This window comes from Mirounga leonina, unplaced genomic scaffold (assembly GCF_011800145.1).
Source record: "Mirounga leonina isolate KUSES-001 unplaced genomic scaffold, KU_Mleo_1.0 Mir_170, whole genome shotgun sequence".
NCBI lineage: Eukaryota > Metazoa > Chordata > Mammalia > Carnivora > Phocidae > Mirounga > Mirounga leonina.
In genome coordinates this window covers 22344969-22371227 of record NW_023270433.1, presented here as the reverse complement: position 1 = coordinate 22371227, position 26259 = coordinate 22344969, and the positions used below count along the sequence as shown (strand labels likewise).

The 26259-nt window shown below is 39.4% G+C and overlaps 1 protein-coding gene across 1 annotated transcript; it reads right to left on the bottom strand.

Annotated features, from left to right (window-relative positions):
* Window positions 1-1717: 1717 nt before the first annotated feature.
* On the bottom strand, window positions 1718-24963 carry TXNDC8 (thioredoxin domain containing 8). Its single transcript, XM_035016602.1, has 5 exons — window positions 24883-24963; window positions 21455-21559; window positions 16740-16799; window positions 14267-14332; window positions 1718-2205 (listed from the first exon to the last, which is right to left on the bottom strand). Exons 1-5 carry the CDS (start codon window positions 24961-24963, stop codon window positions 2143-2145), a joined length of 375 nt encoding a protein of 124 aa, XP_034872493.1. The 3' UTR covers window positions 1718-2142.
* Window positions 24964-26259: the final 1296 nt, after the last annotated feature.

Genomic DNA, 26259 nt, shown 5'->3' with positions numbered 1-26259 from the left:
TCATCCATCCAACAGTTACCAAGCCTTTACTAAGTGCTTGGTGATGTCCTCAGTACTGCACCCACAAGGATGGAAAACCACAGCCTTTGTCCTTAGGGAGCTGAGTCTCATTGGAGACAGACATAAGGTTGCCAGATTTAGCAAATAAAAAATACAGGATACCCTGTTAAATATTTCATGGAACATAATTACTCTAAAAAATTGTCCTGTTTATCTGGATAATATAATTTAACCAGGTGCCATGTAGTTTAGCTGGAAACCATAGGCAGACATAAAAGTCCACCACACCCAACAAAAAGATGGCGGTTCTAATGGTTGTGCACATAGAGCTCTGTAGGCACACAAGAGAAGGATAGCCAAGGGAACCTTCACATGACTGTGTGGGCCAACTTAAAGGAATGGTGCCTTTGCAGGGTGATCTTGAATAAGATTTGATAGGCAAAGATGAGGGGAAGGAAATTCCAGATGCAGGAAGAACACAGAATTTGACATAATGCCTGGAGTGTGTGATCAATGGGAGAAGGGCAGAGACGAATGTGAGGGGCAGGTCATGAAGGGCTTTGGTAGAAAGGTGAAGGATTCAGACCTCATTCTACCATCAGTAGGAAACCACCCAACCAAATACTTTTTCTTATTTTTTCATACAATCAGACTTTGACTAAGAAGTGTTTTATTACAAAATGTGGGCCATGGACCAATGTTACTGCGGGAGGTAATTTTAGGTAATAATTTCTGATGATTTGGCATAGTATTGGGGAATGCAGCATTAAATAACCTTGACTTGCATGGGGTGTTAATCTGCCTTTTTTTTTTTTTTCAGTTTAAAGCTCTTAATTTTATTTTTATGTATACACTTAAAAAATTTATAGACTTGGGCGCCTGGGTGGCTCAGTTGGTTAAGCGACTGCCTTCGGCTCAGGTCATGATCCTGGAGTCCCAGGATCGAGTCCCACATCGGGCTCCCTGCTCAGCAGGGAGTCTGCTTCTCCCTCTGACCCTCCTCCCTCTCATGCTCTCTGTCTCTCATTCTCTCTCTCTCAAATAAATAAATAAAATCTTTAAAAAAAAATTTATAGACTTTGTTTTTTAGAACAGTTTGGGGTTTACGAGACACTGAGCAGAAAGTACAGAGTTCCCATATATCCCCTCTTGGTTCCTTTTTTATTGTCTTTCAATCACTTCTTATTACTCAAGATGGAAGTCTTCATTTGGTGTTATTCTTTTTTTTTTTTTTTTTAAAGTAACCACTACCCCCAACATGGGGCTCAAACTCAGGACACAGAGAGTCAGTTAACTGAGCTGTCTCAGTTAACAACAACAACAAAAACAAAAACATTATAGCTAGTAAAAGGACTTTCTAGCTTTTGTGTGTACGTGTGGATTTTTTTTTAATTTTATAAAAAATTTTAGAAAGGCACTGGGGGAGAGAAAAATGACACCATTCCAATACAAACTGATGCATCAGAGAAGAATTTTGTACCACAAATGATGGCCCAATTAGCAGTGGCTTCTATGTATTTGGAGGACACTAGGGAAAAATGGCACTTGTTTCTTTCTTTCTTTTCTTTTTTTTTTTTAAGGATTTTATTTATTTATTTGACAGAGAGAGAGAAGAGAGATCACAAGTAGGCAGGCAGGCAGGCAGAGGGAGAGGGAGAAGCAGGTTCCCCGCTGAGCAAGGAGCCCAATGTGGGACTTGATCCCAGGACCCCGGGATCATGACCTGAGCCAAAGGCAGACGCCTAACCGACTGAGCCACCCAGGTGCTCCGGCACTTGTTTGTTTCTTGATCACTGTGAAAAATCCCACCTTTGGCAATCTCTGGAAAGCCCTCTTAATGGCATGGTATTACTTAGCTATGCAGGGGCCTCTGTTGTGGAGGTCATAAAAACATTGCCTAAGAGATGTGCATGAAAAGTGGAAAGGCCAAGTTAGAGAATGGAAGTGATACATTCTCTGATACCACAAGAGCTTTAAGCAATTTTGCAGTGAGACTGCAAAAAAGGTGGGCTTCAAGCTGTAAAGCGTTAGGAGAAAGACCAATGAATGGAGCATTAACAATATTCGCTGCAAATAAAAATGCAAACACACTAGTCACGGCCTTTTAAAATGTTGCAAGTGTATTTTATCTTGGAGATCGGCTTACATTAGTTCTCGAATCTTCGCTTCCAATTTTTGAGCATCGGCTCCACAAAATTCAAAAATCTGTTCACAAATATACAAGGGGAAATATGTATTGGTTTAAATATTTACAAAGACGTTAAAGCTTTGAGGAGTTTTGTTCCTGTTAAATTACCCTCTACTCATTTCCATTGTCTGAAAGATACTTAAAATATAAATACATATCTAACACATTAAATTCATGATGTTTTCAATTATTTGGCACCTTTTCAAAATTGTTTATGCTAACATTTTGCCAGATTTATATAATTCTCCTTAATAGTCTTCTAAACTGAGATCTAAAACATATAATGTGTTAGAAATGAGAAAACTCAATCATTGAAACCTTTCAGAGCCTTTATACATTGGTCTTAAGGACTTGTTAATTCATACATATGATTTCCTGAAATCAAATGAGACGTGATTTCCCATGCCCTGACTTTTGCACAGGTGACAGTATTATAACCAACTGATTCTAAGAAGCACATATTCTTTTCATATTGTCACATCTCTGACTCAGGATGTATCTCATAGTGGGTGGTATATTTTATTTGCAACACTTTTCAGTCGTATGTAACATAATGGTGCCTCTGTCAATGGGCATCTTATATTTGATGAAATATGGAAGTTTAAGACTCTTACCATGCATTATCACTTTAGTACCAATTGTATGATGTGCTTGTAGAGAAGGTAGAATTTGGGCAAACTGAGGACGGGATTAGCTGAAGATCTGAGTTTCCAGTGAGGGAGGTTTCAGCAGCCAGAAATGGTGTTAGGACTTTGGGACAGGGGTTGGAAAGTTCTAGAACAACTTCAATGCTCAGTGTATAGCAGAGAAGAAACTATCCCTGCTTCTAATGATTCTGCTTCCCCAGGCAGCAGCATTCTATCTGGGTGCTGCCTGTGGGCATCATGGTTCATTCTATTTCTTGAAAGTAGAGCCCAGACTTCTGACTCCATCTTGATCCCATTTCACTTACCGGCTCGCCCATGAATCCACTTCCATTACAGCAAATTGCTCTTTTTAGTCTTGAGAATAAGGTTACCTAAGTGTGGGTGCAGAATTTCATGGTTTATCTGGGTTGCCTGGTTTGTACCCATTTCCTCTATAAATAGTTCTCATAGCATTGGCTGCCGGGGAGGAAGGTGTCAGAAAGGATTTACAATGTGTTTCATTTCTATGAGTCGGGTGGTAGCTGGATGGTGTCTATAGGCATGAAAGGAGTTTCATAATCCCCTGAGCCCATGGCAGGTACAAAGACAAGAACCCCTGGCATGAACATAGGCAGGGCTTGGCCACCTGAATGACCAGATTTGGCTAACAGTTTTCCGAAGTGATTTTATCAATTTACATTCCACCAGCAGAGGATGAATATTCTGGGTGCTCTATATGCTCCATATGCTTGACAAGACTTTGTATTGCCCATTCTTTATCGTGTTAGCCATTCTGGTGGCTTTAGGGGACACTAAATTTGTCACCGAATTTCATGGATTTTACCTCATCAACTTTCCCTTGAACTTAAGCAACAGCGTATGACTTGTCTGTCTTCAGTCTTACGTCCCTTAGTTCCCTTTCTCCTTGAAGATCAAAAACACAAATCTAGTCTTTGTACAATTCTTCAGTGTTTCTCCACCACCATAAAATCCAAGGTCCTTACGGGGATTCCTTGATTTTGTCCTGTCTACCTCACTGTCCTCCACCTGAAACTCTGACCTCTAGCGACGCATTATAATTGGATTCACTTATTTATTTAATTGAATAAATACTTAATAAGTGTCTACTATGAGCCAGCCATTGTAAACATGCCAGACAAAAATCCCCTCTGGAGTTCATATTCTAGTGATAATTTTATACTATCGTATTGTTATCAAAAAATTCCTGATACATACCCACACTGTTTTGTAACTCCCACTTCTTCCCTTCTTTCTCACCTGTTAGTCTTAACCATCCTTCAAGATTTAACTCATGAAGTCTTTGTAATCTCACAGAACCTGGGCATTCCACTACTCAAGAGTTGATTTTGTTACATCATCTTTTGCAGCTGACCAAAGACGAGGACTCTGTCTCATTTTTTTCCCTCCATACTTTTAGTATCTAGCGAGGAACCGTATACAGAGCAGATGCTCTGTTAATGATTTTAGGCCTGAAGTGAGCTGAGCTAAGCTGATTTCTGGCCACCGAAGAACAGGTCCAAGACTCTGGGTAGTGTTAGGCTTCAGAGACCAGGTGTTATCTATTTTATTTTTTGTCCAGTTTGCCAAAAGCAAATGGAATATGTCTCCCTGAGGAGACATATGTCTAGCATGAGGCTTTGTACACAGGAGCTTCATATATGTAGTTAATGAATGAGGAGCAGCTTAGTGATAAGAGCTTATTACATAGGTAGCTTTCTTTTGAAGAGCGATATATGCAAGGAAACCAGCATATAATTTCTGCTCAAAATGTTTTCTCATTTTAATCTGAATGTTTCGCTATGTCTCTCAAAGGCATGCTCCACTATGAGGGATTAGGAAGCAATGTTTACTTCTCTTTCAGCGCCTTCAGTTTAAGCAGTGCTGCCACCCCCATAATGACTGCTAATGAAAATGGTGAGTTCCAGTTTGCAGAGCCCAACGGGATATGGGGGGGGGCTACCCATGCATTATAGAACCACCTATGTCCAACAGTCACTTAAAAAATCTTTCATTATGAACTTTTTTAAAAAAAGATTTTATTTTTAAGTAATCTCCATGCCCAATGTGGGGCTCTAACTCACAACCCCAAGATCAAGAGTCACACACTCCACTGACTGAGCCAGCCAGGCACCCCTCATTATGAACATTTTCAAACACATACACAGAAAGAGAATAATAAGGTGACTCCCTACCCCCTCATTTACCTATCACCCAGGTCCAACCAGCAGCATTTTTTTTTTTTTATGCCAAAGACATTCAATCACCTGCAAAAAGTATATTACTGTTACTGAGAAAATGCAAAAGGTCCAGAGACGGGGGTCCCTTCCTAACAAATGGACTTCTGAGAGTATCAATTAAGGAGTCTAATGATGCATTCATAGAATAATTATAATAAAATACTTTGGACAGTTGGTAGGCAATGTGGTTAAGTGAATACTGAAGTTAGGTTTGGACCAGCTGAATGAAAGCTTGCCAATTTTCCAGACTGCTTTACTGAGTTAAAAACAACAACAAAATCCTCAAAGCAATAATAACAACACAAACGAAAGAGCCCAAACAACCAACCAACACAAGACAGTTTTTTGGGAGAAGGCTGTAGCAATGTTTGTACATACAATATAATTTTATAAGCTGTAATAGTATGATGTTCCTTTTCTTCTTTACAAAGGGTTTGCTAAGGCATTAAATCTTATTAATGAGATGGGAGGAATATGTCTAACAAGAGATTGACAAGTACCCCCACCTGCTGAGAGGTGGACAGTGTTGATTACTTTTTGATCCCATCTTGGATTCTTTCTCTGATTTAACCAGACCCATGCCTTGCCCAGGACCATCTGCATCACATTGCAGGTGTTTGCACACTTCTCCCTGGACTTTCACAACACGTTGCAGGGCAGGCCTTACAAATGCAAGCAGCTCAACTGTGGTTTTCGGACTTTAGCAAAATCAAACCGAGAAGGCAGGGCCTCTTAGAAACAGTCGTTTCAAACAGCTTGAATTTATATGCATTTGCATTCAGGAAAAAAGCATATGAAAGCAATCTATTATCTATTTCTTTCTAAGCTACACTGGTCTTCTTCTCAATTTGTTCATAATGAGATTTCAGTAAAACATTAATTTGCTTTCATTTTCTTATAGCTGGTTTAGAAACTCTGGCTACCTACCTGTTTTTAAGCCTAGTGGCATAAATATTGACTAAGGTGCTTTTCTATGTTAGGGGTTGACAAACTTTTTTTGCAAGGGCCCAATACCTGTTTTAGGCTTTGCAGGCCATATGCTGTGTGTTGAAACTACTCAGATCTGCTATAGTAGTGTGATAGTAGCCAAAGACAATACTTAAACAGATGGACATGACTGTGTTCCAGTAAAACTTTATTTACAAAAAACTGGTGGAGGGTCAGATTTGACCCTGGGGCCACAGTTTGCCAAGCTTTAGTCTACTGCCATCCTTAGTCTACTGCCATCAGCTGAAGGTGTTGAGCATACACGTGAAGCTGCCTAAGAGCTCATCACTCAGTACAATGTGGTTTTTTGTTGAAGGGGAAAAGGAGCATGAGTCTAATGTGGGAATTTATCCTAAGCCACACTGAGAATCAGGAAGAGTGATTTTGGACTCTGGCAGGAAGAGATGTCATTCTGCCCATTACTAGAAGTATGGGATGAAAATTTGTTCATGGGGATAATAATGGTTGCAGAGCCATTCCCTTCAATGGCCTATACTCCTGTTCTCATGTTCCCATTGGAAAATCTGCTCAACTGTCCAATACTGGGAAATCCCTTCACTGACTTCTCCCCAGGTTGAGGTGAGCATATCAGTGGAGCCTAGACAAAGGAATGAGTTTATGATTATCCTCTGCCTTTTTGAAGGTGCTCTGCCCAAGGGACAGGTCTGCTCTCCTCCCACTGTCTTTCTTTTTCTGGAAAGCACATCTGAAACAGGCCTCAGGTAGGACGGGAAGGCCATCATCACCCTGTCTCCTCACTTTTGAAGTATGAAAGTTGTGAAAAGCAGCAATATCTCCTTCACCTAGGTGGGTAAGTTTCTCCTCTGCAGCCCAAGATTCTCCCTTAGGTGGGTCATTTCCAAAGTCTAGGCTTCAAGGGAATCATAGGAAGTCTGTTGACATGCGTCCAAGCCATGTTCTGTAATTAGCACAATTTAATGCTACTGCTACTTACAATTGTCCCCATGATTCTGTGTGAGAAGAGTTAACACAGCAGGTCTGGTTCCTTATCTCTTGCTTGTCTCCAAGGAAACCATGATTGATCCGTCATCGACCCCCCCAGAGAATGGGTCCTCTCCCCCACCAAAGTGTTCTTTGTATTAATGATTGATGATTTTGTTATATATACCTGGAGTGATGGACCAAGCCACATTGGCTTGCTTGGCATAAACATCAATATTAATGATGGGCACCTGGTTTTATTGTTGGGGTCCTAGTCTCCATTGTCATAGCTAGTTTTGTAGCAATGGTTGCCTAGCAAGATATGTCTATGTGACCAGGCCCCCATAAAGGCCTCAGACCCTGAGCTTCAAAAGAGCATCCCTAGGCAGAAACATTCCACAGATGTCCTTGAAGTTCACTACTATAGAGAGAAACAGAGCACTCCTATGTGTCTCCAGCCTAGGAAGAACATCAGAAGCTTGTGCTGACCTTTCTGGACTCTACCAATGCTTATCTTTTTCCTGATGCTTTTGCTCTGTATTTTCTGTTGTAATAAATCTTAGCTATAAGTATAACCTGCTATTGAATCTTTAAGTCCTTCTAGCCAATCACTGAATGAAGTACTCCTACAGTTCAATGATTTAAAATTTAGAGGGCAGGGCTAGGAGGAGGATGTAAAATTTAAGGGGTTCCCAGAACTCAGTAATCAAGATAAATAATATTTTAATAAATATTTTAAAAGTTAAACATTAATGCAAAAATCCATCATAAACAAGATATCAAAAATTCAAATAAAGACAGGATTCCACCCTATACTTGCAATCTCCTGCCTCACTTGCCTCACCCTAATCCCTGCCCTGTATCTTTAGCAATGGTGCTAAATGGTGCTAAATGTTTGCTACCCATCTCTCTCACTTTCCCTCCATCTCACTTTCACTTAGTTCTTGCCCCTTCCAGTCAATTAATCTCTGCCAATGTATCAGCTACTTATGGGGCTGACATGTAACTCTGTTTTGGACCTGAACACTATGGGAGAGTGCTTTTATTTTCCCTCAGGTGGAACCCCTCTGTGTCTAACACCATCCTTAACAGTTTGAATATCCCTGGTCGGTAACTCTTGAATGCTAAGATGACTTAGCTTAAATGGGTATTGTAGTTATTCAAAGAGTTTTTGAGGTCTTTCCTAACTACTGTTTCCAAATTCCTATTTATTCATAGATTTTCAGGGAGATAGGAGCACAGACAGATTCTGGGGCTCTAGCAATAACCTTATTTTATAATATGTACCAAGTCCAGTGCTAAAGCACTTTATATACATTATCACAAATTTTCATGACAACAGTTCAAAGACACATGCTATAGCCCCTATTTCATAGAGAAGGAACTGAACTCAAGGTGGTGAAGGCACATTCCCAAGGTCACCCACTAATAAAAGGCAGACCTGGGGTTCAACCTGCAGCTGTCTGACTCCAGAGACAGCAAAAACTAGCCACAGACACTCTTTTGGGCAGTGGGTCAAGCACTGTTTCTTGTGAACTTGAACGCGGAGCATTTGGGAGGGTGATTCTCCAAGGACCACCATCCTCCTCACTTCCTATTGTCTCATTTATTTTCTCTATCTCTTGAAGACATCAATCCTGTCCTCTGGAGCACACAATGGTGCTGCCCCTTGGGGATTCTTTTCATCTCTGTACCTACTTGAAGAAGGGAGCTTGTTGGAAATGACTTCTATGACCCTGCTGTTCACAAGCAAAGGGGCAGGCACTTCCTCCCACTCGATGTGAGCATAGGAACTCTCAGTTCTTCTGAATTAATCATTTGTAAATAACTCACTTACCAGCATCTATGCACCTATATCCCATTGCTCTTATGAATAGATTAAAGTGCTTTGAGAAGCCATTTATTCATATCAAAGAATGAAAGATGGAACCAATTTCTGATGTTGGCCCATGTTTAAGCAGTTGGCCAAGAGTTGCTAAATCTTTGTTACTCTTCCTTTCTGCTATTCCATTGACATATGTCAACTTTGGTCTGGAATCAATGTTATTAACCCAGGGGATCTACAGATGGGCTTCAGAGACTCAATGAATAACTAGTACTATATGCACATTGTAATTTATGTATTTTTCTACATATAATAGAATACAGTATAATATTCTGGTTAAAAAAATCAGCCAAGGTTTTGGATGGCCCATCTGAAAGACACTGCAGAATTTTTTTTTTTTTAACCATAGTCAATCTTACTGGAACAGGATGTGATGTCCCAGGTGAAAACACGAAGGAATACAGCGGGAAGAACAATCCCACATTATTACCTAGAATTTGCTTTCATTGTCCTATGCCCCAACACTGTGAAATAACAACTGGTGTTTATGGTGCATCCCTGCTAGGTGGCCATCCAAATCTGCATGAAAACTTCCAGCATCAAGTAATGCCCATTATCCACCATGACCCTGAGTCACTGTTACACAGCTTTATCTGTTTCAGTTTTTTAAAGTTTTATTTGTTTATATTTTGTGTATTTTGAAAATATTTGAAATGAGCTAGAATCAAGGGCAAGATAAAGTAACAAAACCATTCAAGTACGATTCAGTATGGAGATGGCAATTAGGGAATGCCAGGTAACTGCAGATAAGGGAGGCTATTGTGTTTGAGTAAAGGAAGTAATCTTGAGATTATTGGCAGCAATGGAAAAAAGAGAAACCCAAGGGATTCCCTAAGCCTTCTGATCTAATGCAAGGGAGTAGATCATATTTTTGAGGGTAGCAAATATTCTCCTAACTCTGTTCTATGAGGAATTATCACAGGGCTTTTTATACAATGTATATTTTAAAAGGCATATGGATCGTGGTTCTTTGCCAGATGTTTTACCAGAAATGTGAGCATATTTCTTATAACATCCCTTAATAGAAACTGGATTCTGGGTTTGTTTTTTTTTTTTTTTTAATACTAGATAAATACTACTTAACTGCTTTCCTAAGTCAATTTTCAGCTGTGCTGTCCCAGATGAAAGAGAGATGGAAGTGGTCTCAAAGAAGTGAATTTAATTTTTTTCCACCCCAATGAGAACAATGAATGTCATTGGCAAATTTCCTAATCAATTCTATTGAGAGAGGAGGGAAATTCACATAGACTGGTCCTTTTGCACAGTTATCCCCAATTTTCTCTGGTTCCAGTTATTTTCCTGTGCAGATCATTGCAAGATAGAACCTGGGGGGCATTTCAGAGGTCTCAGGTTTTGACTGCAGCTCTGGATGCAGTGGAAGAAGTGGGGGGCCCTCCAGAAGCCCTATATGGATCTCAGATACCAAATGCTGGGGATTGAGTGAAAAAGGTAAAGAGATTTGTAGTACCGTCTCTTTAGGATCTCCTGCCCCCATAATTTTGCTGTTGTCTTTTGCACAGGAGATAGATATTCTCTGTCAAGTGGAAGCCAGCATTGCAAATCTTTGCAAGTTTTCAAATGATGTCTAAATTGATCCGAGTATGAATCTTTCTGGAGATATGATTACACAAAGTTTAGAAGTAGACTTATTTGTAATATTATGACAAAAATGATCTCAAGTAGTTGTTGTTTTTTAAATAACTCCATAACCAGGATGCTAAGTTGGTAATATTCAATGAGACACTCAGTTCTCAAGAACATTTATCAGAATATGGGTAGCCATGTTATAATCAGATATTGGCTGGCTGACTGTGGAATTAGAATATAGGGAGGTAGATCAGCTTAATGAATAATGTCATCAATTCAGTTAATTTTATTTTCCATTAGCTAACTGGCATAAAATTCAAATTTCAGATCCTTCATGATGCCTAGAATACAGGCATTTTTTCCCAACCATTCCAAAGGGATCCATATCCTGTAGAAACCTGTTCAGAAATAATTGAATGCAAGAGGTCACCCCACTCACCACTGAGAGTTCCTCCACCTCCATATAGAACTGAGACCAAGCAGGGCCAAGCTTTTCCTCAAAAGCATAGCTATGGATTTGCTCAAGAGCCTAGACATACAGTAGTTGAGCACTAGTACTCAAGTTTTGTTTAATAAAGTGGAGAACAAACTGTTGGGTTGCAGCAGACCTTAAGCTATATCAGCTGCAGAAGAGATGAAAGCGGAGAGCTGTTCTGAGCTGAAGAGAAACCTGAGTTAGATGGGCATGAGGACAGAATGAGGAGGAGAGGCAGAGCTGGTGGTGGGAGGCGGGCCAAAGACAGCAGCTTTCCTTTACTCTTTCATTTGTTCATTCGCTCATGAGTCAAACACAAAAGGAGTATTCTCTACCCAGGGGGGATTCTTCTAGACGCTGACAGGAACTCTTCCAGATGCTTGGAATAGTATGAGAAAAATACATGAAGTTAAGGCCTGAGTCAAACTGAAATGGGCTTGGAAAAGTAGATCGGGACAAAATTGTGGAGAAATTTGAATGCTAGACTCGAATCTGAGGAATTAGTCTTGATTCTGCAGTCAATGGAGGGAAAGAGGGATCCAATTTTAAATAAGGGAATGACATACATGGAGCCGTGCCAGGATCTATTTAGAGAAGAGAACAGAGCTATGGTGTGAACTTGGGGGTGAGGAGGGCTATCGCACTTGTTTATGTTAAAGGTAGTTAGAGCTGGAACTATACGTAGGGATGAAATTACTAGAGGAGAAGAAGTAGAATGGGGAAAAGAGAGAACCTTGGGAAACACTCATATTTTAGGACAGCAGGAGCCAAGCTAGAGGAGAGCTGGGGGAAAGGATCAGGGATAGATGCCAAAAAGGAAGTTTTCAGGATATAGAAGCTAATTAGTTAATGGTGCTTTTGTATAACCAAGGAATACAAGGATTGAGAAATGGCTATTTGAATTAGGTGCTGGAAGACCCTTGTGACTTTTAAAAGAGCAGATGAAGGAAGAAGTGGAAAATGAGAATTGAAGGCAATAAGTATATTCTACTTTTTCAAGAGTTAGATCATGAAATGAAGGAGAGTAGTCTGAGAGAGCATTAATTTTGTCATTAGAAATTTTTTTGGTTGCAAGTAACAGCAAAAGCAACCCCAGGTTTGCATAACTAAAGAATCTGTGGGGGTAGTTCAGGCTTCAGGCATGGATAGATTCAGGGTTCAATCAACACTCCTGGTATTTCCTGGTTTGACTTTGCTTTTTTGCTGTATGGTGGCTTCTTTTTCAGGATCCCTGTGGTGGCAAGCTAGTTGTATTACCATCAGCCTCATATCTTCCCAAGTTCAAATCCAGTGAAATCAAAAGAGAAGACTTTTACCTAGCTGCTTAAACCAAGTCTTAGAATTAGCTCTGGTTGGGCTTCAGTTGGCTTGATCGGAGTCAAGGGCCCATTCTTGATGGGGATGGAGTTCACTCGTAGGTCCAGGCTTGGAGATGGAGCCCTAAGGAAGCACATGGACCAAGAACGGGAAAGGGCATGGTTCCCTGGAGGAAAATCAAAGAACTCTTGATAGAGAATGAAGAATGGCAGTCGGTAGCAAAATTGAGTGTCCAAACACCAGGTCTGAAAGAAGATAGCTGATTGATCGAGACCTGGAGCATAAGGGAGGGAATGCAATCAATGTACAATGGATGATCTTCTTCTTTTTTTTTTTTTAACATATAATGTATTATTTGTTTCAGAGGTACAGATCTGTGGTTCAACAGTCTTACACAATTCACAGAGCTCACCATAGCACATACCCTCCCCAGTGTCTATCACCCAGCTATGAAGGGGGCGGAAATCGGAGGGGGAGATGAACCATGAGAGACTATGGACTCTGAAAAACAAACTGAGGGTTCTAGAGGGGAGGGGGTGGGGGGATGGGTTAGCCTGGTGATGGGTATTAAAGAGGGCACGTTCTGCATGGGGCACTGGGTGTTATACGCAAACAATGAATCATGGAACACTACATCAAAAACTAATGATGTAATGTATGGTGATTAACATAACATAATAAAAAAAAGGTACAATGGATGAAATCCATTTCGAAAGAAGGAAGCATTCTCAACTCTGAGATGGAAGAGAAGAAGATAAAAAATGACACATGAACAATTTGATATGTGGGGAGTGGGGAGTTGAGGGTGCATATGCTCAAAAGGTTCAATTTTCAAGGAAACACTCAAGAGGGAATAGGTAGTATTAATTCTTTTTGAAGAATTATTTATATCTATTGCACCAATTATGACAGTGAATACCCAACAAATAGAAGCTGAAAATGAAATTCTATAGCTAGCCTATCAACTGCTTTCATTTGTTATGCTGTAGACACAATCTTCACAAAGTTTAAGCCTGAATATTTTTGCTTTACATATGTTCTTCCTTACACTTTTAATTGCACGCTAGATGTATCACAAATCCCTTAGCAGTTCTACTAGAAAAGACATTTAGCTTGCTTTCATATTTCATTAGAAGGAATGCTACAATTACTATACACTTAGCCGCTTATTTTTCCTTGAGGTATTTCTGTAGCAAATTTCCCAAGAATGGGTAATTGTGTGAAAGGGAATAAACAATTTGTTCCTCTTAAGCATGCTGCAAAGCCACTTTTCATAAGGTATGTACAATTTTCAGTGCTCCCAGCCATACTGTGGAATTCCTACTTTCATCACACATGAAGTATTTTAGACATCTTATTTCATTAATATCTTCGTGATAACAACTACCATAACATGCTCAGCACTTAATGTGTGTCAGGATGGGTCTACAAACTTGAGTCATGTTAATTCATTTAATTCTCCCAACACCCTGTGAGGGGGAAAACTTATGATCTTTGTTTTTACAGATAAGGAAACTGAGATCAAAGAGGTTTTTAAGTAAAGTGCTAGGAAGCGGTAGAACAGGTATTTGAACCACGGAGACCTGAATCCAGAGCCTGCATGCTCAACCACTAGGTTATATTGCCTTGTGATTGTTTTTGATTACTATTTCCCCAAGTGTTGCTAACAATTTGTAGACATTTGTGTGAGAATTTCATCATGTCCTTTTCTGTAAGATTCTTTTTTGATGGTTCTGTCCCATCAAAAGGGATAAGATAGGAACAATAGTGAGATATTTCTTATGGATTTGGATATCTCAGATGGTCTGAATGTGGAGATTTATTATAATTCTTGCATTTTTTGGTACTCCTTGCCCATATGGGAAGTTCAGAAACTAAGAATTCCATTGCTAAATATTAAAAATAAATGCAGTTGTTTCATCCATCTTGGATACCCCCAGGTCTTTTTTTAGATTCTGATGATTCTATAATTCAACTCTGCCAGTTACCATGGAAACATACCTTCTGGGCCTGCTTGAACATCTGAAATGTGGGTACTGCTTTGATATGATAAGTTTGGGCCAACTCCTGGGAAAGGAAAGAAAAGGCATGAAGTCACAATTTTGGTATCCTCTCTCTGTACTGAGCCCGGAACTTGGTGACTTCTCAGGAGGCATGTCTGAAAGCCCAGGGACAGCTAACACTTGGTAGATTCTCTTGCCAAGGAATGTCAAAGCTTCTAGGAATGTTACAATAGAAAATGGTTACTCTCTGAATTCCTGAGTTTTCTCCTCCCAGAGCCCTAGGAGAGGGCTGAGAGATGGAGGCCAAAATAGAACAGATGCCAAAGGACTAAACAAGCTCTATTTAAAAGAACTTGTGAAAGATTGCAGAGGGACCCCAGTGGAACCCAATATGGACACAGCACGTTGCAAAAATAAGGAAGAATAAAGGTATCTTTATAACGCACACTTGAGACATGGGGTGATAATGCTCGTCTTGCATGTTAAGTGAGGTTTACGTGTCTCTTTCTTTTAAGCCCTACTTCCCCCTTCACTGCCCATGTTTGTGAAAGATGAACCAAAAGGCAAGAAAGTATGTCAGAATTCCAATTGTTTTAATCCATTACAATCTGCTTTCAAATGCCAGTTTTTGTTTATCTTGTTCAAGAGTCAAAAGAAAATTAGCCACCCACAGGATCAACAGAACTGGACTTTTCTCTCTAATATACCTATCATTTTATGGGGTGAATCTCTCCCCTGCCACCCATAACACATATGCACACACACACATTAAATTATAATTTTCATGACCACAGCAATGACAACTAATAAATAAATTATTGTTAAAGAAAATTGTGCATTTTGTTTCACCTTAAAAGGGAAAGAGCTATAATCAAAAAGGCAGACAATAATATGTGTTGGTGAGGAGGTGGAGAAATCAGAACCCTCACACACTGCTGGTGGAAATATAAAATGGTGCAGCTGCTTTAGAAAACATTATGCCAGTTTCTCAAAAAGTTAAACACAGAGCTACAACATATCTCAACAATTCCACCCCTAGATATGTACTCAAGAGAAATGAAACTATATACATACATGTTTATACTAGCATTACTCATAAAAGTCAAAAGGTGCAAACAACCCAAATGTCCATCAACAGTTGAATGGCTAAATAAAAGGTGGGGTAGCCATACAATGGAATATTATTCATCAATAAAAAGGAATAAAATATTGATACATGCTACAACATGGAAGAACCTTGAAAACTCATGCTAAGTGAAAGAAGCTCATCACAAATGACCACCTATTCGATGATTCCATTTATATGAAATGTTCAGAATAAGCAAATCTATAGACAGAAATAGACTTATGGCTGCCCAGAGTTGGGATAGAAGGAACTGGGGGTGACCACTGGAACTCCAAAAGTAGTCTTTTTTTTTTGGAGTGGTGAAATGGTCTAAAATTGATGATAGGGATGGTTGCACAACTCTGTGAATATAAAAAAGGACAAAGAGATAATGATCCTAGGTGTATTCTGAATGCACAATATATGATTCAGTGTAAAGGGCACTTAAACACTGTCACATTTTGATGAAGCCTGAAGGAAATGGAGAAATGGAACTTCTATTATGTTCTGGGCACCATGTCATATATCTTATGTATTTTATCTCATTTTATATTCTGTTAAATATTATTTGCCCTGTTTTACAGATGAAGAAACTGAAGTTTATAGGTGATAAGAAGTCACAAAACTATTAAAGAAAAGGATGGGTGGATAATAGATTTTTTAATATTCTAAAGCTCAGATTCAATCCAATATGTGCAAAGATCACTTGTTACTGTTTTTTTTTTTTCTGAGTTATAAATGGACAAATGTTAGGAAGAATAATTTTTCAGAAACTTTGTGTATATTAATAGGGCACATTTCGACTGAGGATATGAGGCTGATTATTTTTGTGGGGGTGAGGAAAGAAGGGTCTAGGGAGGGAAACGAAGGAAAGATTTCTTGGAATTACTTATGATGTTTAAAAAAAACCCACAAAAAGCATAAGCTAAAGCAAGAGGAAAGCAAGGTATATTAAAATGTCTGTAATGCATTGAGTTGGGTTTTAGAAACTGATTCATAATTTACTACAAGGGTGAAAGCCACTTTTCACCTTGAGCCCAACACCACCACCTGGTTTTATCTGCACAGAGCAATTCTGCTCAGCAGGATTCTGGGGCAGAGCTCAGAGCAAGTGGAGAAAAATGCTGGGAAGTCTGCCATAGTATGGGAGGGGAGGGGGCAGCAAGAGAGTCACATACTTGATCACATACTTCAAAATTAATACAAAACATACAAGAACATTATGAGGAAGTTTACTACCAATCATCAGAAAAAATCATGAAATTCTACTCGACTTAAAATTGATTATATGGTCACTGAGGTAGTGTTGTAAATGACAGTGCATTTGGATTTTATGTATCCCCATGGAAGGATTTAAGATGCTTACCTGAGAATCATCCACATCCACATTAGCAAACATTACATTTTGGTACTGCAGAGACATTGCCTTCAAAATAAAGGAATAAAAGCTCCTATTAGCTTAGCGTTAATACTAAATCACACACTAGAAGTACACACTTGTCTCTTGGCAAAAACAAACAACGGACAAAAAGGTTGTTCAGGAGAGCTAAGCATCACTCTGGCATTTCACTACGGCCTGGAACTTGAAGCACCGAAGTCAAATATGGGATGACACCAAGGTCAAGGAAAGATCAGTGGCAGAACCAGAGGCTAAAGAACCAGACTGAAGGTCAGAGTTTCGAAGCTGGGAAAGGACAGGATGCAAAGAAATCATGACATGTGTGTGGTGGGTCCAGATTTACTCTGCAGGGTGAAGGGACAGGTAGTAGCTTTGTCCCGGAGTGGCCGGAGGTGGGGGGCTGCCTTCAGTGGTCTTCAAAATACAGATTTCTGAACCAAATACCCAAACTCTGCTTTCACCTTCACCTTTTGCCAGGTTTTTTGAGAGGCCTTTATGACCGAGGTGATACAAAAATACGTGCGCTGACCCCTGGCCAATTGCTCTTTGCTTCCATTGACGTCTTCCATGCTCTACTATGTTTTGAAACTATACTTTCCAGGATCCTTTGTCAGCTGTCTTCCATGTAGGTTCTGCTAATGGGAAGCATTTGCAGGAAAACAGAAGGTGGGAGGAGGAAAGAAGCAACTCTCTTCTGATTCTGTTTTGTTCTGAAAGCATCTTTGGCAGCAGTGGTGACAAAGATGTTGATAACGGGTCTGAGAGTAGTGGACACAGCAGCAGCAGGTAAATGTCAGCTCTTGGGGTTTTTTTTCAGACAGCTGTGTTCATACCTTAAGGACACTTAATAGCATCTTGATTTGTTTGCTTTAACATCCTATCTCAGGCATTTCCAGTGACCTATTTCAAATGGGACCTCTTTCTGATGGTATGAGGTGTCCAGAGACAGTGGAGACAGGAACAGACGGAGCTTGCACTGGGAGCTGCTCCCACGGAGAAGCAGGGAGAAGCATGGCATGGGGACATTAGGTGGATATGTGCAGAGTTCTGTTGTAGGGATTCTCTCCAGTTGTTTGTCTGTGGGTTGGGACTGAAGTGGGAGTTCTTTCTTCAGCGACCCATCAAGGTTGTGAAAATGGGGAAAAACTCTTAGATAATAGACCCAAAAGCCTCTGGGATTTCAGAGTATTTTTCAGACAGAAAAGAAGCTGATTTTGGTCAGCAGCATCTCTATGTCTGGCAGGAAAATGGTATCACCCACGAACTCTAGGGCAATTGACTTGCACTTTTAGAGTTTGAAGATATATGGATGTTCCCTAGTAGGAGTTATGGGAATGAGTTTCACCCATGTGGACATCTAATTGTATTTATGACATTTTCAGAACCTCACAAGTCTGTCAGGAAATGGATAGGGTTATGGCAGTTGCCATTTTTGCATCAAGTAGTACATATACATGGGATAGATACAGGTTCTTTGCTAGGTTGGGGTTCCCCTATGGACATTGCCTTCCCTCATTATCCCTTTCCATCCACCTAGGACCCCATCCCCAACCCCAACCACTCTTCCTTCTGCTCTGTTCTTCCTCGTATGTAGTCTGCTACCATTTGGTCACCTATTCTGTTGGTCTTAACTCTTAATTATCTCCTGAATTTGATCTTTCCTTTTTTCTCCAAAACCACTGCCCTAGTTTTGGAAAACCTATCACTGAGATTGTTGTCACCTTGGGTTACCTGCCTTCAGTCTTTCTAATCCATTTGTATACAGCATGGCTAAAAATATTCTCTACAAACCTCCATTTGACCATGGCAAAACCCTTTTTAAAATTCTCCTATCTACAGCAACTCATTAAATTATAACATAAGGTCCTTCTTGATTTGGCCTCAACTTTCCATTTGAAGCTCATTTGTCACCACTCCCACCGTGTACACTTAAGTTAGCCTCACAGACTATTTGTCTTCCCATGATCATACCATGCAATTTCTCAACAAATATATAACTTCTCCTTTCCCAGAAGTGCTCTTTTCAGGGTTTTATGCCTGGTGATCCTCTTCACCCAGGGTCAGCAAACTGCACCCTGTAGAACAAAGCCAGGTCTCCACATGGTCTTGTAAATTAAATCTTATTGGAACACGGTTTGCCTGTTCATTTGTGCATTGCCACTGGATGCTTCTGCACTACAACAGCGAAGCTGAGTAGTTATCACAGAGACCACAGGGCCCGCAAACTTGAAAATATTGACTGCCTTGTCCTTTTACAGAAGTTTAGCTGGCTAACTTCCATTCCACCTTCCTGCAAAGCCTGGGAAGGCAAAGGGTCCCTTGCAGCTAGAGTTCTGGATGCAAATTGGTTTTACCATTAGATACATGCAGGAAAGATATGGAAGGCCGAAGTGAGACAGCAGGTACTTTCTTCTTGTCTTCGGATGTTTCTGCTGGAAAGCAAGACTCTGGGTAATGGAAGTGTTTGTGCTGGAGGCAGCAGCAGAAACCAGACTCAGGCTCTGGTGCCCAGACATCAGCTCTCTGGACGTCCAGAAGCACTCGTGACAGCAGGAGCCTCATGATTCTGGTTCTGATTCCCAACTGCTGCTCTATTGTCAGTTTGTTTGTTTTTTCCTCCCGGGGTGGTGGTGGGGGGTGGTGGTGGCCTCCCATCACCCCCCCTCACTTCTGATTATGGCTAAGTCAGGATCCCCAAAGGTGGGTATGTGGTGTTCTTAGAGAGTCATTCATGGAACCTATTCATCTAGTCTTTCAATAATTTTAAAAGCAATTAATTCCTTGTATTAAAATTTTTTTCTGTTTAATTTGGTTTCTGTTGCCTGCTTTGATCTCTGACTAATAAAGTGACCTAGGGTAAGTAAAGCCTTTTCTCCACCCCCTTATGTACTAGGAGTTTAAAAAAATTATGCACATGGTACTTGAATACATTATCACACAAAAGTTCAAACATTACAAGAAAAATAAAGGAATCCAAATTTAACAGCATTTTGTTGAAAAAAAAGCTTCTTTGATATGCATCCTTCTGTTCCCCTTTTCTGTACATATATACATGTGTTTATATACACATACATGTATATGTCTGTTTTACATAAATGGGACCATACTATATACATTTTTCTATATTGTACTCTTTTTACTTAATACTACATTGTCCTGGAGACAATGCCACCATTCCATATGGGTCTACTTGATTCTTTTTAACATCTGGATAGTATTTCAGAATGAATGCACCAAAATTTATTTTAAAACTATATTTGCATTAATCTGGATTCCAACAGGAAACAGATGGCACATTCAAATTAGGATCATTTGGGGAAGTTTATCTCCAAAGGGCTAACTATATCTATAAAGGTAGGAATGGGTATAGGAAGAGCTGCAGGAGCCTGGACTAAAGAGTGGCAGAGCTGTTACTGCCTTTAGGGCAAACGTATGAAGGGAGGAGTTACTAAGCCTTAGATTTCATTGCACTGTCTGAAAATGTTACATGTTGGCTGCTGGAATTTGATCAGCTTTGACTTTGTGGCATGTGAGTATATTTATACTCTGGAAGCTGAACACTGAACACTTTTTTCTTCAAGTTTTGAGTGTCAGAATAAAGGGGCCCATGAGATAATAAAATGTTTCTTCTGGATATTCCAAGAATTTTAAGCATAGCATGGATATTGAGATGTCATGTAGCCAATTTCTGTACTTGGATATAGGTTTGTTTTTAAATCACTGTCAAAGGTTGTGGCGGTAGTTAGAATGAATTCAGGTAGATTTAAGACACTACAACAAAAATTTATGATGTACTATATGTTGGCTAACTGAACATAAAAAAAAAAAGAACAGGGAAACAAAAAAAAATTAAAAAAAAAAAGTTCAAATTGAAATGTTAGAAATCTTGCCGAAAAGAAACCAGAGTATTTTCAGTTGTGTAGAGAAATCAAAACTTCCTTAAATTTGAAGAAATAGATTTCACAAAATTGATCATAAGTGTGAAACTTCTCCATGATAAGGACCAATGAAAATGCCCTGAGGTTCTTTCTGTGGCATATGATACCAAAAATAAATAAAATAGTGAAAACTTTTAAGTGGAGCAATAAGGAAATTAACTACATAAAACACTGTATAGACATTAAAGTTATAATCTGGAGACCCTACAAGATGAATGAATGTGTACATGGAAAAAAGACCCAAATAAAATTATATGATTATAACTAATTAGAATATATTACTAAGATATTTTATAAAGTAGAAAAGACATGAAAGAATATGTAAGACATAAGATGTGATAATAGGGTTGAAGGATGGGAGAAATTTATTCTTTTATATTATAGTTAAAAACATATTTTTATGTTTCATATTTTTTCTATAAACTATTCCAATATTTAAAAGTTCTGAACTCTGGAACTTTGGTAAAATGTCATTATTATGAATAATCCATTCATCTGTACAATTGTAGTCTTTTGCACATCTTGATGCTCCTTGCAGAATTATCCATAGATAAGTAGTATTAATCTTCTGGGTGTGCATACAATGATTTAATTAGATCTTGGTATATTATCATCAGGATAATCAGGATGCTTCAAAAAATGAATTCCATATGGCTCATAAGTGCAAACTTTTAAGCTTGAGAAAATTATTAGGGGATTTAAAATTCCTTCTAAAACTGGGAAATATATACAGGTGATACTTACATGAACAAGAGGATAAATCTTCTGGCAAGGACCACACCATTTTGCTGAGAATTCAACCACCACAAGTTTGCATCCGGCAGCTTTCAAAAATGTTTTTAATTCATCCTGACACCAGAGCATAAATGAAGAAATATGCATAATCACTGCATCTCATAAAGCCTTGCAGAGAATAAATGACACTTCAGTTCTTAAAAACCTAAACGAGTTACCCTGCCACTATCGTTCTCCAGGAGACACACCTTTCCCAAAAGTCCCTGAGGTCACATACATTTACCTTTCTAAGTATATATAAGTGACGCATAAATCTGCAAAAAGTGATTAGGAGTGTATTTACCAAGTGGTGGTTTGTAATGATAGGTTACCTGCGGGGAGAAGTGAGATTGGCCAATGAAAGATAAGGGGTGAAGGGTAGTGGTGGATAGTTGTTCAAGGTGGACATCTATATTTGACTTTTTTAACAAGGACCTAAACATGCATTAATAGTGAAATTTAAAAGGAGAAGAAGTAATCTAACACCTTGAATCCATTTCCTGTTTTTGTTTTGTTTTGGGAGGTAATCATTACCAAAGCTGTAGTCAAACCACACATTTAAGGATTTGACATGCTTCTCACTGAATATCTTCATTGAATTTTCCATCAGCTGTCCAGATCACCTAAGTAAAGATTTCCCTTTCTAGAACCTCAGATCATTTTATCATAATTTCCTTGCTTTATGGATAATGACTGCCCACACTAGGTTTTTCCCTCATGGCTTGTCTCCCCAACATCCTACAGAACTCAATCCTGATTTGCTCCTGAACTTCCATGGCCTCTGACTGGGCACATGGTAAGTGCTCATGCAGTGTTTAGTTGATGAATGATTTGCTAATATATAGTGTTCTGTTCAAGATTTATTTTTCCTTTTCTCACTGGAATTGCAACAATAGTAGCTAATGTACTCTGCACCTGGTGTCCTCTCCCTTAATCTTTACAACCACCCCCTGGAGTGGGTATTAGTTTTATCTCCATTTTGCAGATGAAAAAAACAAAAGTTATTAACTTTCTCCTGGTCAAGCAGCTGATTGGGGCTGCTAACCTAGGCAGCCTAATCCAGAGTCCCTTTCCTTAAGCACTACACAAAATCATTCCCTGAGTTCTTCCTAGCAATGGGATTTGCTCTCCCTCTCACTGGCCCTAATTCTATCATGTGCTCATCCCTGGACCAATCATCAAGATGGGGGATGGGATCATTAATTAGATCAAGTCAAGCAGGGTCTATCATTGGAATTAGGGATGGGGTTAATTCCATACAAATGGCATAATGCTCTGTAATAGGGGAATCTTGACAATTATGTTGCCATTTGGTTTAGTTTCAAGCAGATGAAACAGATGACTTAAAGAAGATATGCTCTCTTTCTTTACCCATATTCCTCTAGGATGGGGGTTACTTAACTCCTCAAGAGAGCTATGCCAAGCTTCCATTTCTCACTTGCTTCTGAAATTATACAGTAGATGCCATCCTCACAAGCCCTCAACACCCTTACTTCTCAGCAGTTGCTAGGGTGTAAACTGGCCTAGCGGGATTCATGAATTTGACTTGGCTAAGTCCTCTGAAGGGAATACCCCCATAGGATACATACTGATTTGACAAGTACCTATTGAGACTGATGCTATGCCAAGTAATGGACACACTGCTAGGATACAGCTGTGTACAAAAAAAAACAAAAAACAAAAAACAAAAAACAGAAAAACATTTCCCTGCCTTCTTGGAGCTTATGTTTAGAGGCAGAAGCCGATGGTAAGATCAGTAAGTAAAATATGCAATGTGTTAGTGATCATTGCTAATAAAGACAAAAGGAGAAAGATAAAGCTGAAAGGAAGGAAATGAGCTGGATTGGAGTTGTAGTCTGGGTGGCCAAGGTCCACCTCAAATAGAAGGCGACATTTGGATACAGACATGAAGGAGACAACAGGCCCTCAAGAGAGGTCTCTGAGGAATGGAGAGGGTGTTTCAGGGGGCTAGCGAGGCTCTGAGATTCCCAGAAAATAAAAAAAAGCAGTACCAAATACATTAGCAAATGTGTGCTATTTTAAAACATTTTCTTATAGCAAATCTATACAGCAATGCCTTCTTTCAATCTGATCAGCCTCATTTTTGTGACCTTATATATAGCTGTGTTTGGTGAAAATATCAGAAGTCTAAGTCAGAAGATGCTGATGGATGGCAGGCCCAGGCCCTATGCCTTCCCCCTTCCCTCCAGGTCCATGCCTCCTGTAACAGGGCCCAGCATCGGAATGTCTGGGTTCTAATGTCCATTTCCCTCCAATATGGTGTAGGACCTTAACCACTCTTTTAGAGGCAAATTTCTTCTTTATACATAAAGAAATCTCCCTAGCCTATCTATACATTTAGATTTTTTGTGGCAGTAACACTGGATAATGGATAGAAAATGGCTTTATAAAATACCACTGAAGAAATTGTTGATACTATTGACTGTCATTTTTCCTACCCTATTGCATAGGCATGTCTGAGGTTTCTGCTTTCTAGAATAAGAGAAATATACGGACTTTTACTTTCATAGCGTGTTCCAGGTACAACTAAGGTGGAATCAGTGGGATCAGGTACAGGACAGGATGTGTTAGGAGTTGGCCTGGATTCAGCTAGAGTCAGAGGAAGAAATGAGAATCAGGGAGGAACAAAACCCTTTTGATCAATTCGTCCCTTGTCTACTCTCTACAAAGTGCCATCCCTCGAGCAATAAAAAGGAGAGCAAAACTTAAAAAAATCTCCTCTTGCTACAGAGCAGTGAAGGAATACTAATAGAGGAAATCATTCTTAAAGTTTATCAAATCTGTTCTCAAGGTGGTCTCTTTTGAAATATCAGTGAAGCCAAATAAATACTTGCCATGTCTTTAATAATCTGAACCATGATTTACTGGGAATTGCTGACGAAACCCGCCTGTTGGTTCAGTTGGCTCACCGTAGCAGTTTCTCGTTAAAGGATTCTAGCTGGAATAGAAGGATAACTTCTCTATGACATCATTAAACATGACATCTCAGAACCTAGAACTTTGGCAGACTTGAAGCAAATTTCACTTTTCAGTCATGACTGGGTAGTCAGCCTGTGGTTAGCCAAGAGCCAGCCAACTGCAGGCCTTGTGTGCAGACCCAATAATAAGTCTGTCTACTTTTGATCTTTTGTCATCTATTTCCATGACCCCTCTTCCTTTTCCACACCCTGCAATCACCAAATGAGAAATAAGCAAGCGAATATTAAATAGATGAAGATTACTTTCATTTAGGAGTTTGAAGGGATTATTTTGCAGTTGAGAAAAATATGAAAGCCTTAATCCTATAATTGTACGTTTCCTATAAATTAGGTTTTATGAGTCATAGATTCCTTAAACTTTGTAATTTTGCTCTAATTATTTAGGAGGAAATGAAATACCACTTTTATGGACTGGATCACGGGTTGGCAAACTTTTTCTGTAAAGAACCAGATAATTTGGGCTTTCTGGACCACATGCATGTGGACTTTGTTACCTATTCTTTGTTTTCATAATCTTTTAAGAATGCAAAAACCATTCTTAGCTGGCGGGCCATACAAAAACAGCATTTTGCCAAACCCTACACATGGTGATTTGTCATTTTTCAGAATTTAACATTAGAAAATAACCCAAAGGTGGCCATGACCGATGTTCCCCAAATCTTCTTCAGAGAAATAACAAGAAAAATGAAAGAAGTTGCAGAATTCTAGAATAACACAAAAACAGCAAAATCCTCCTTTCTGGCCTCTCCATACATCCAGTCAGGTCTCTCAGGAATGAGTTGCCTGCTTTTCCTTTTTTGTATGTATTAGATGAAGTACGCATATTTCCTGTATGGCCACAGGCCAACTTGGCTTTTGTAGCAGATATCAACAGTCACCTCCCAGTACCTGCTTCCTCCACTTGCCACCAAAAATACACTGATTTTCCTGTGGGTGAATTTATTCCTCTTCCATTTTATAGCAGCTATGCAGATTGTGTGGGATTAATCTAACCCTAAATCCAGGGTTAGACCCTCATTATCTTAATCCACCAACAATCTTACCTTTAGGTCAAGAGTTAATAAAGAGAGAAGCAAGCAAGAGAATGCCATTTCTAGCACCTCTGACAGCGTCAGTAAAACTTTCTCTTTCCTCATCTGGATATAAACAAGATGCTGGCTGGCAGCTCCTACAAAACACACAGGAACCCAGTTTTTGTTTAAGGCCAATATTCCACAAAGATGTGAGGACACATCGAAGAAAGTTGGGGTTTTGGTGATACCTTGATCCATTGGATTAAGTGTGGCCAGATGCTTAAGCTAAGTCTGAAATGTTCATTTCCACAATAAATTCCTTTATACTTTAAACTGGATTAAGGTGGGATTTCTGATAGTTACCCGGAAAGTATTCAGATACAATATTATAGAAATTTCTCCACTTGAGTCAAACTGCAAACACTGTGACTAACCTCATCATGGGTGTCTTAAAATTTCTCACACGAGGTATGTGGTAATAGACCAAAATCTAACTTCAGGGAATTTAAATTCTGGTTTCTGATATATCCAGGCTCAAAATATTCATTAACGCTCTGGAATACCCAGGGAGAACGTAGAAGGAACATGAGCTTTGGATTCAGACAAATGTTATCTTTCCACTTCATAGTATATGACAGGGGCTACACTTGGAGAAAATAAGTTGGTTTCAAATATGAAAGCTGCTCTTCTGAGATCTCGAGCAAATTACTGCTTATTTCCTCATCTGTGAAATGGGTATAATGTCCACCTCATAGGGATGTGG

What these genes read in the sequence shown, in the direction of transcription:
- TXNDC8 (XM_035016602.1), bottom strand. Translation starts at nt 24,963, where the DNA reads ATGCATGTGGTCCAGAAAGCCCAAATTATCTGGTTCTTTACAGAAAAA. An exon ending in TGATCCAGTCCATAAAAGTG is followed by an intron (nt 21,560 to 24,882) that starts GTATTTCATTTC and finishes CTCTGGTGTCAG; the next exon opens with GATGAATTAAAAACATTTTT. An exon ending in TGGATGTGGATGATTCTCAG is followed by an intron (nt 14,333 to 16,739) that starts GTAAGCATCTTA and finishes TTCCTTTCCCAG; the next exon opens with GAGTTGGCCCAAACTTATCA.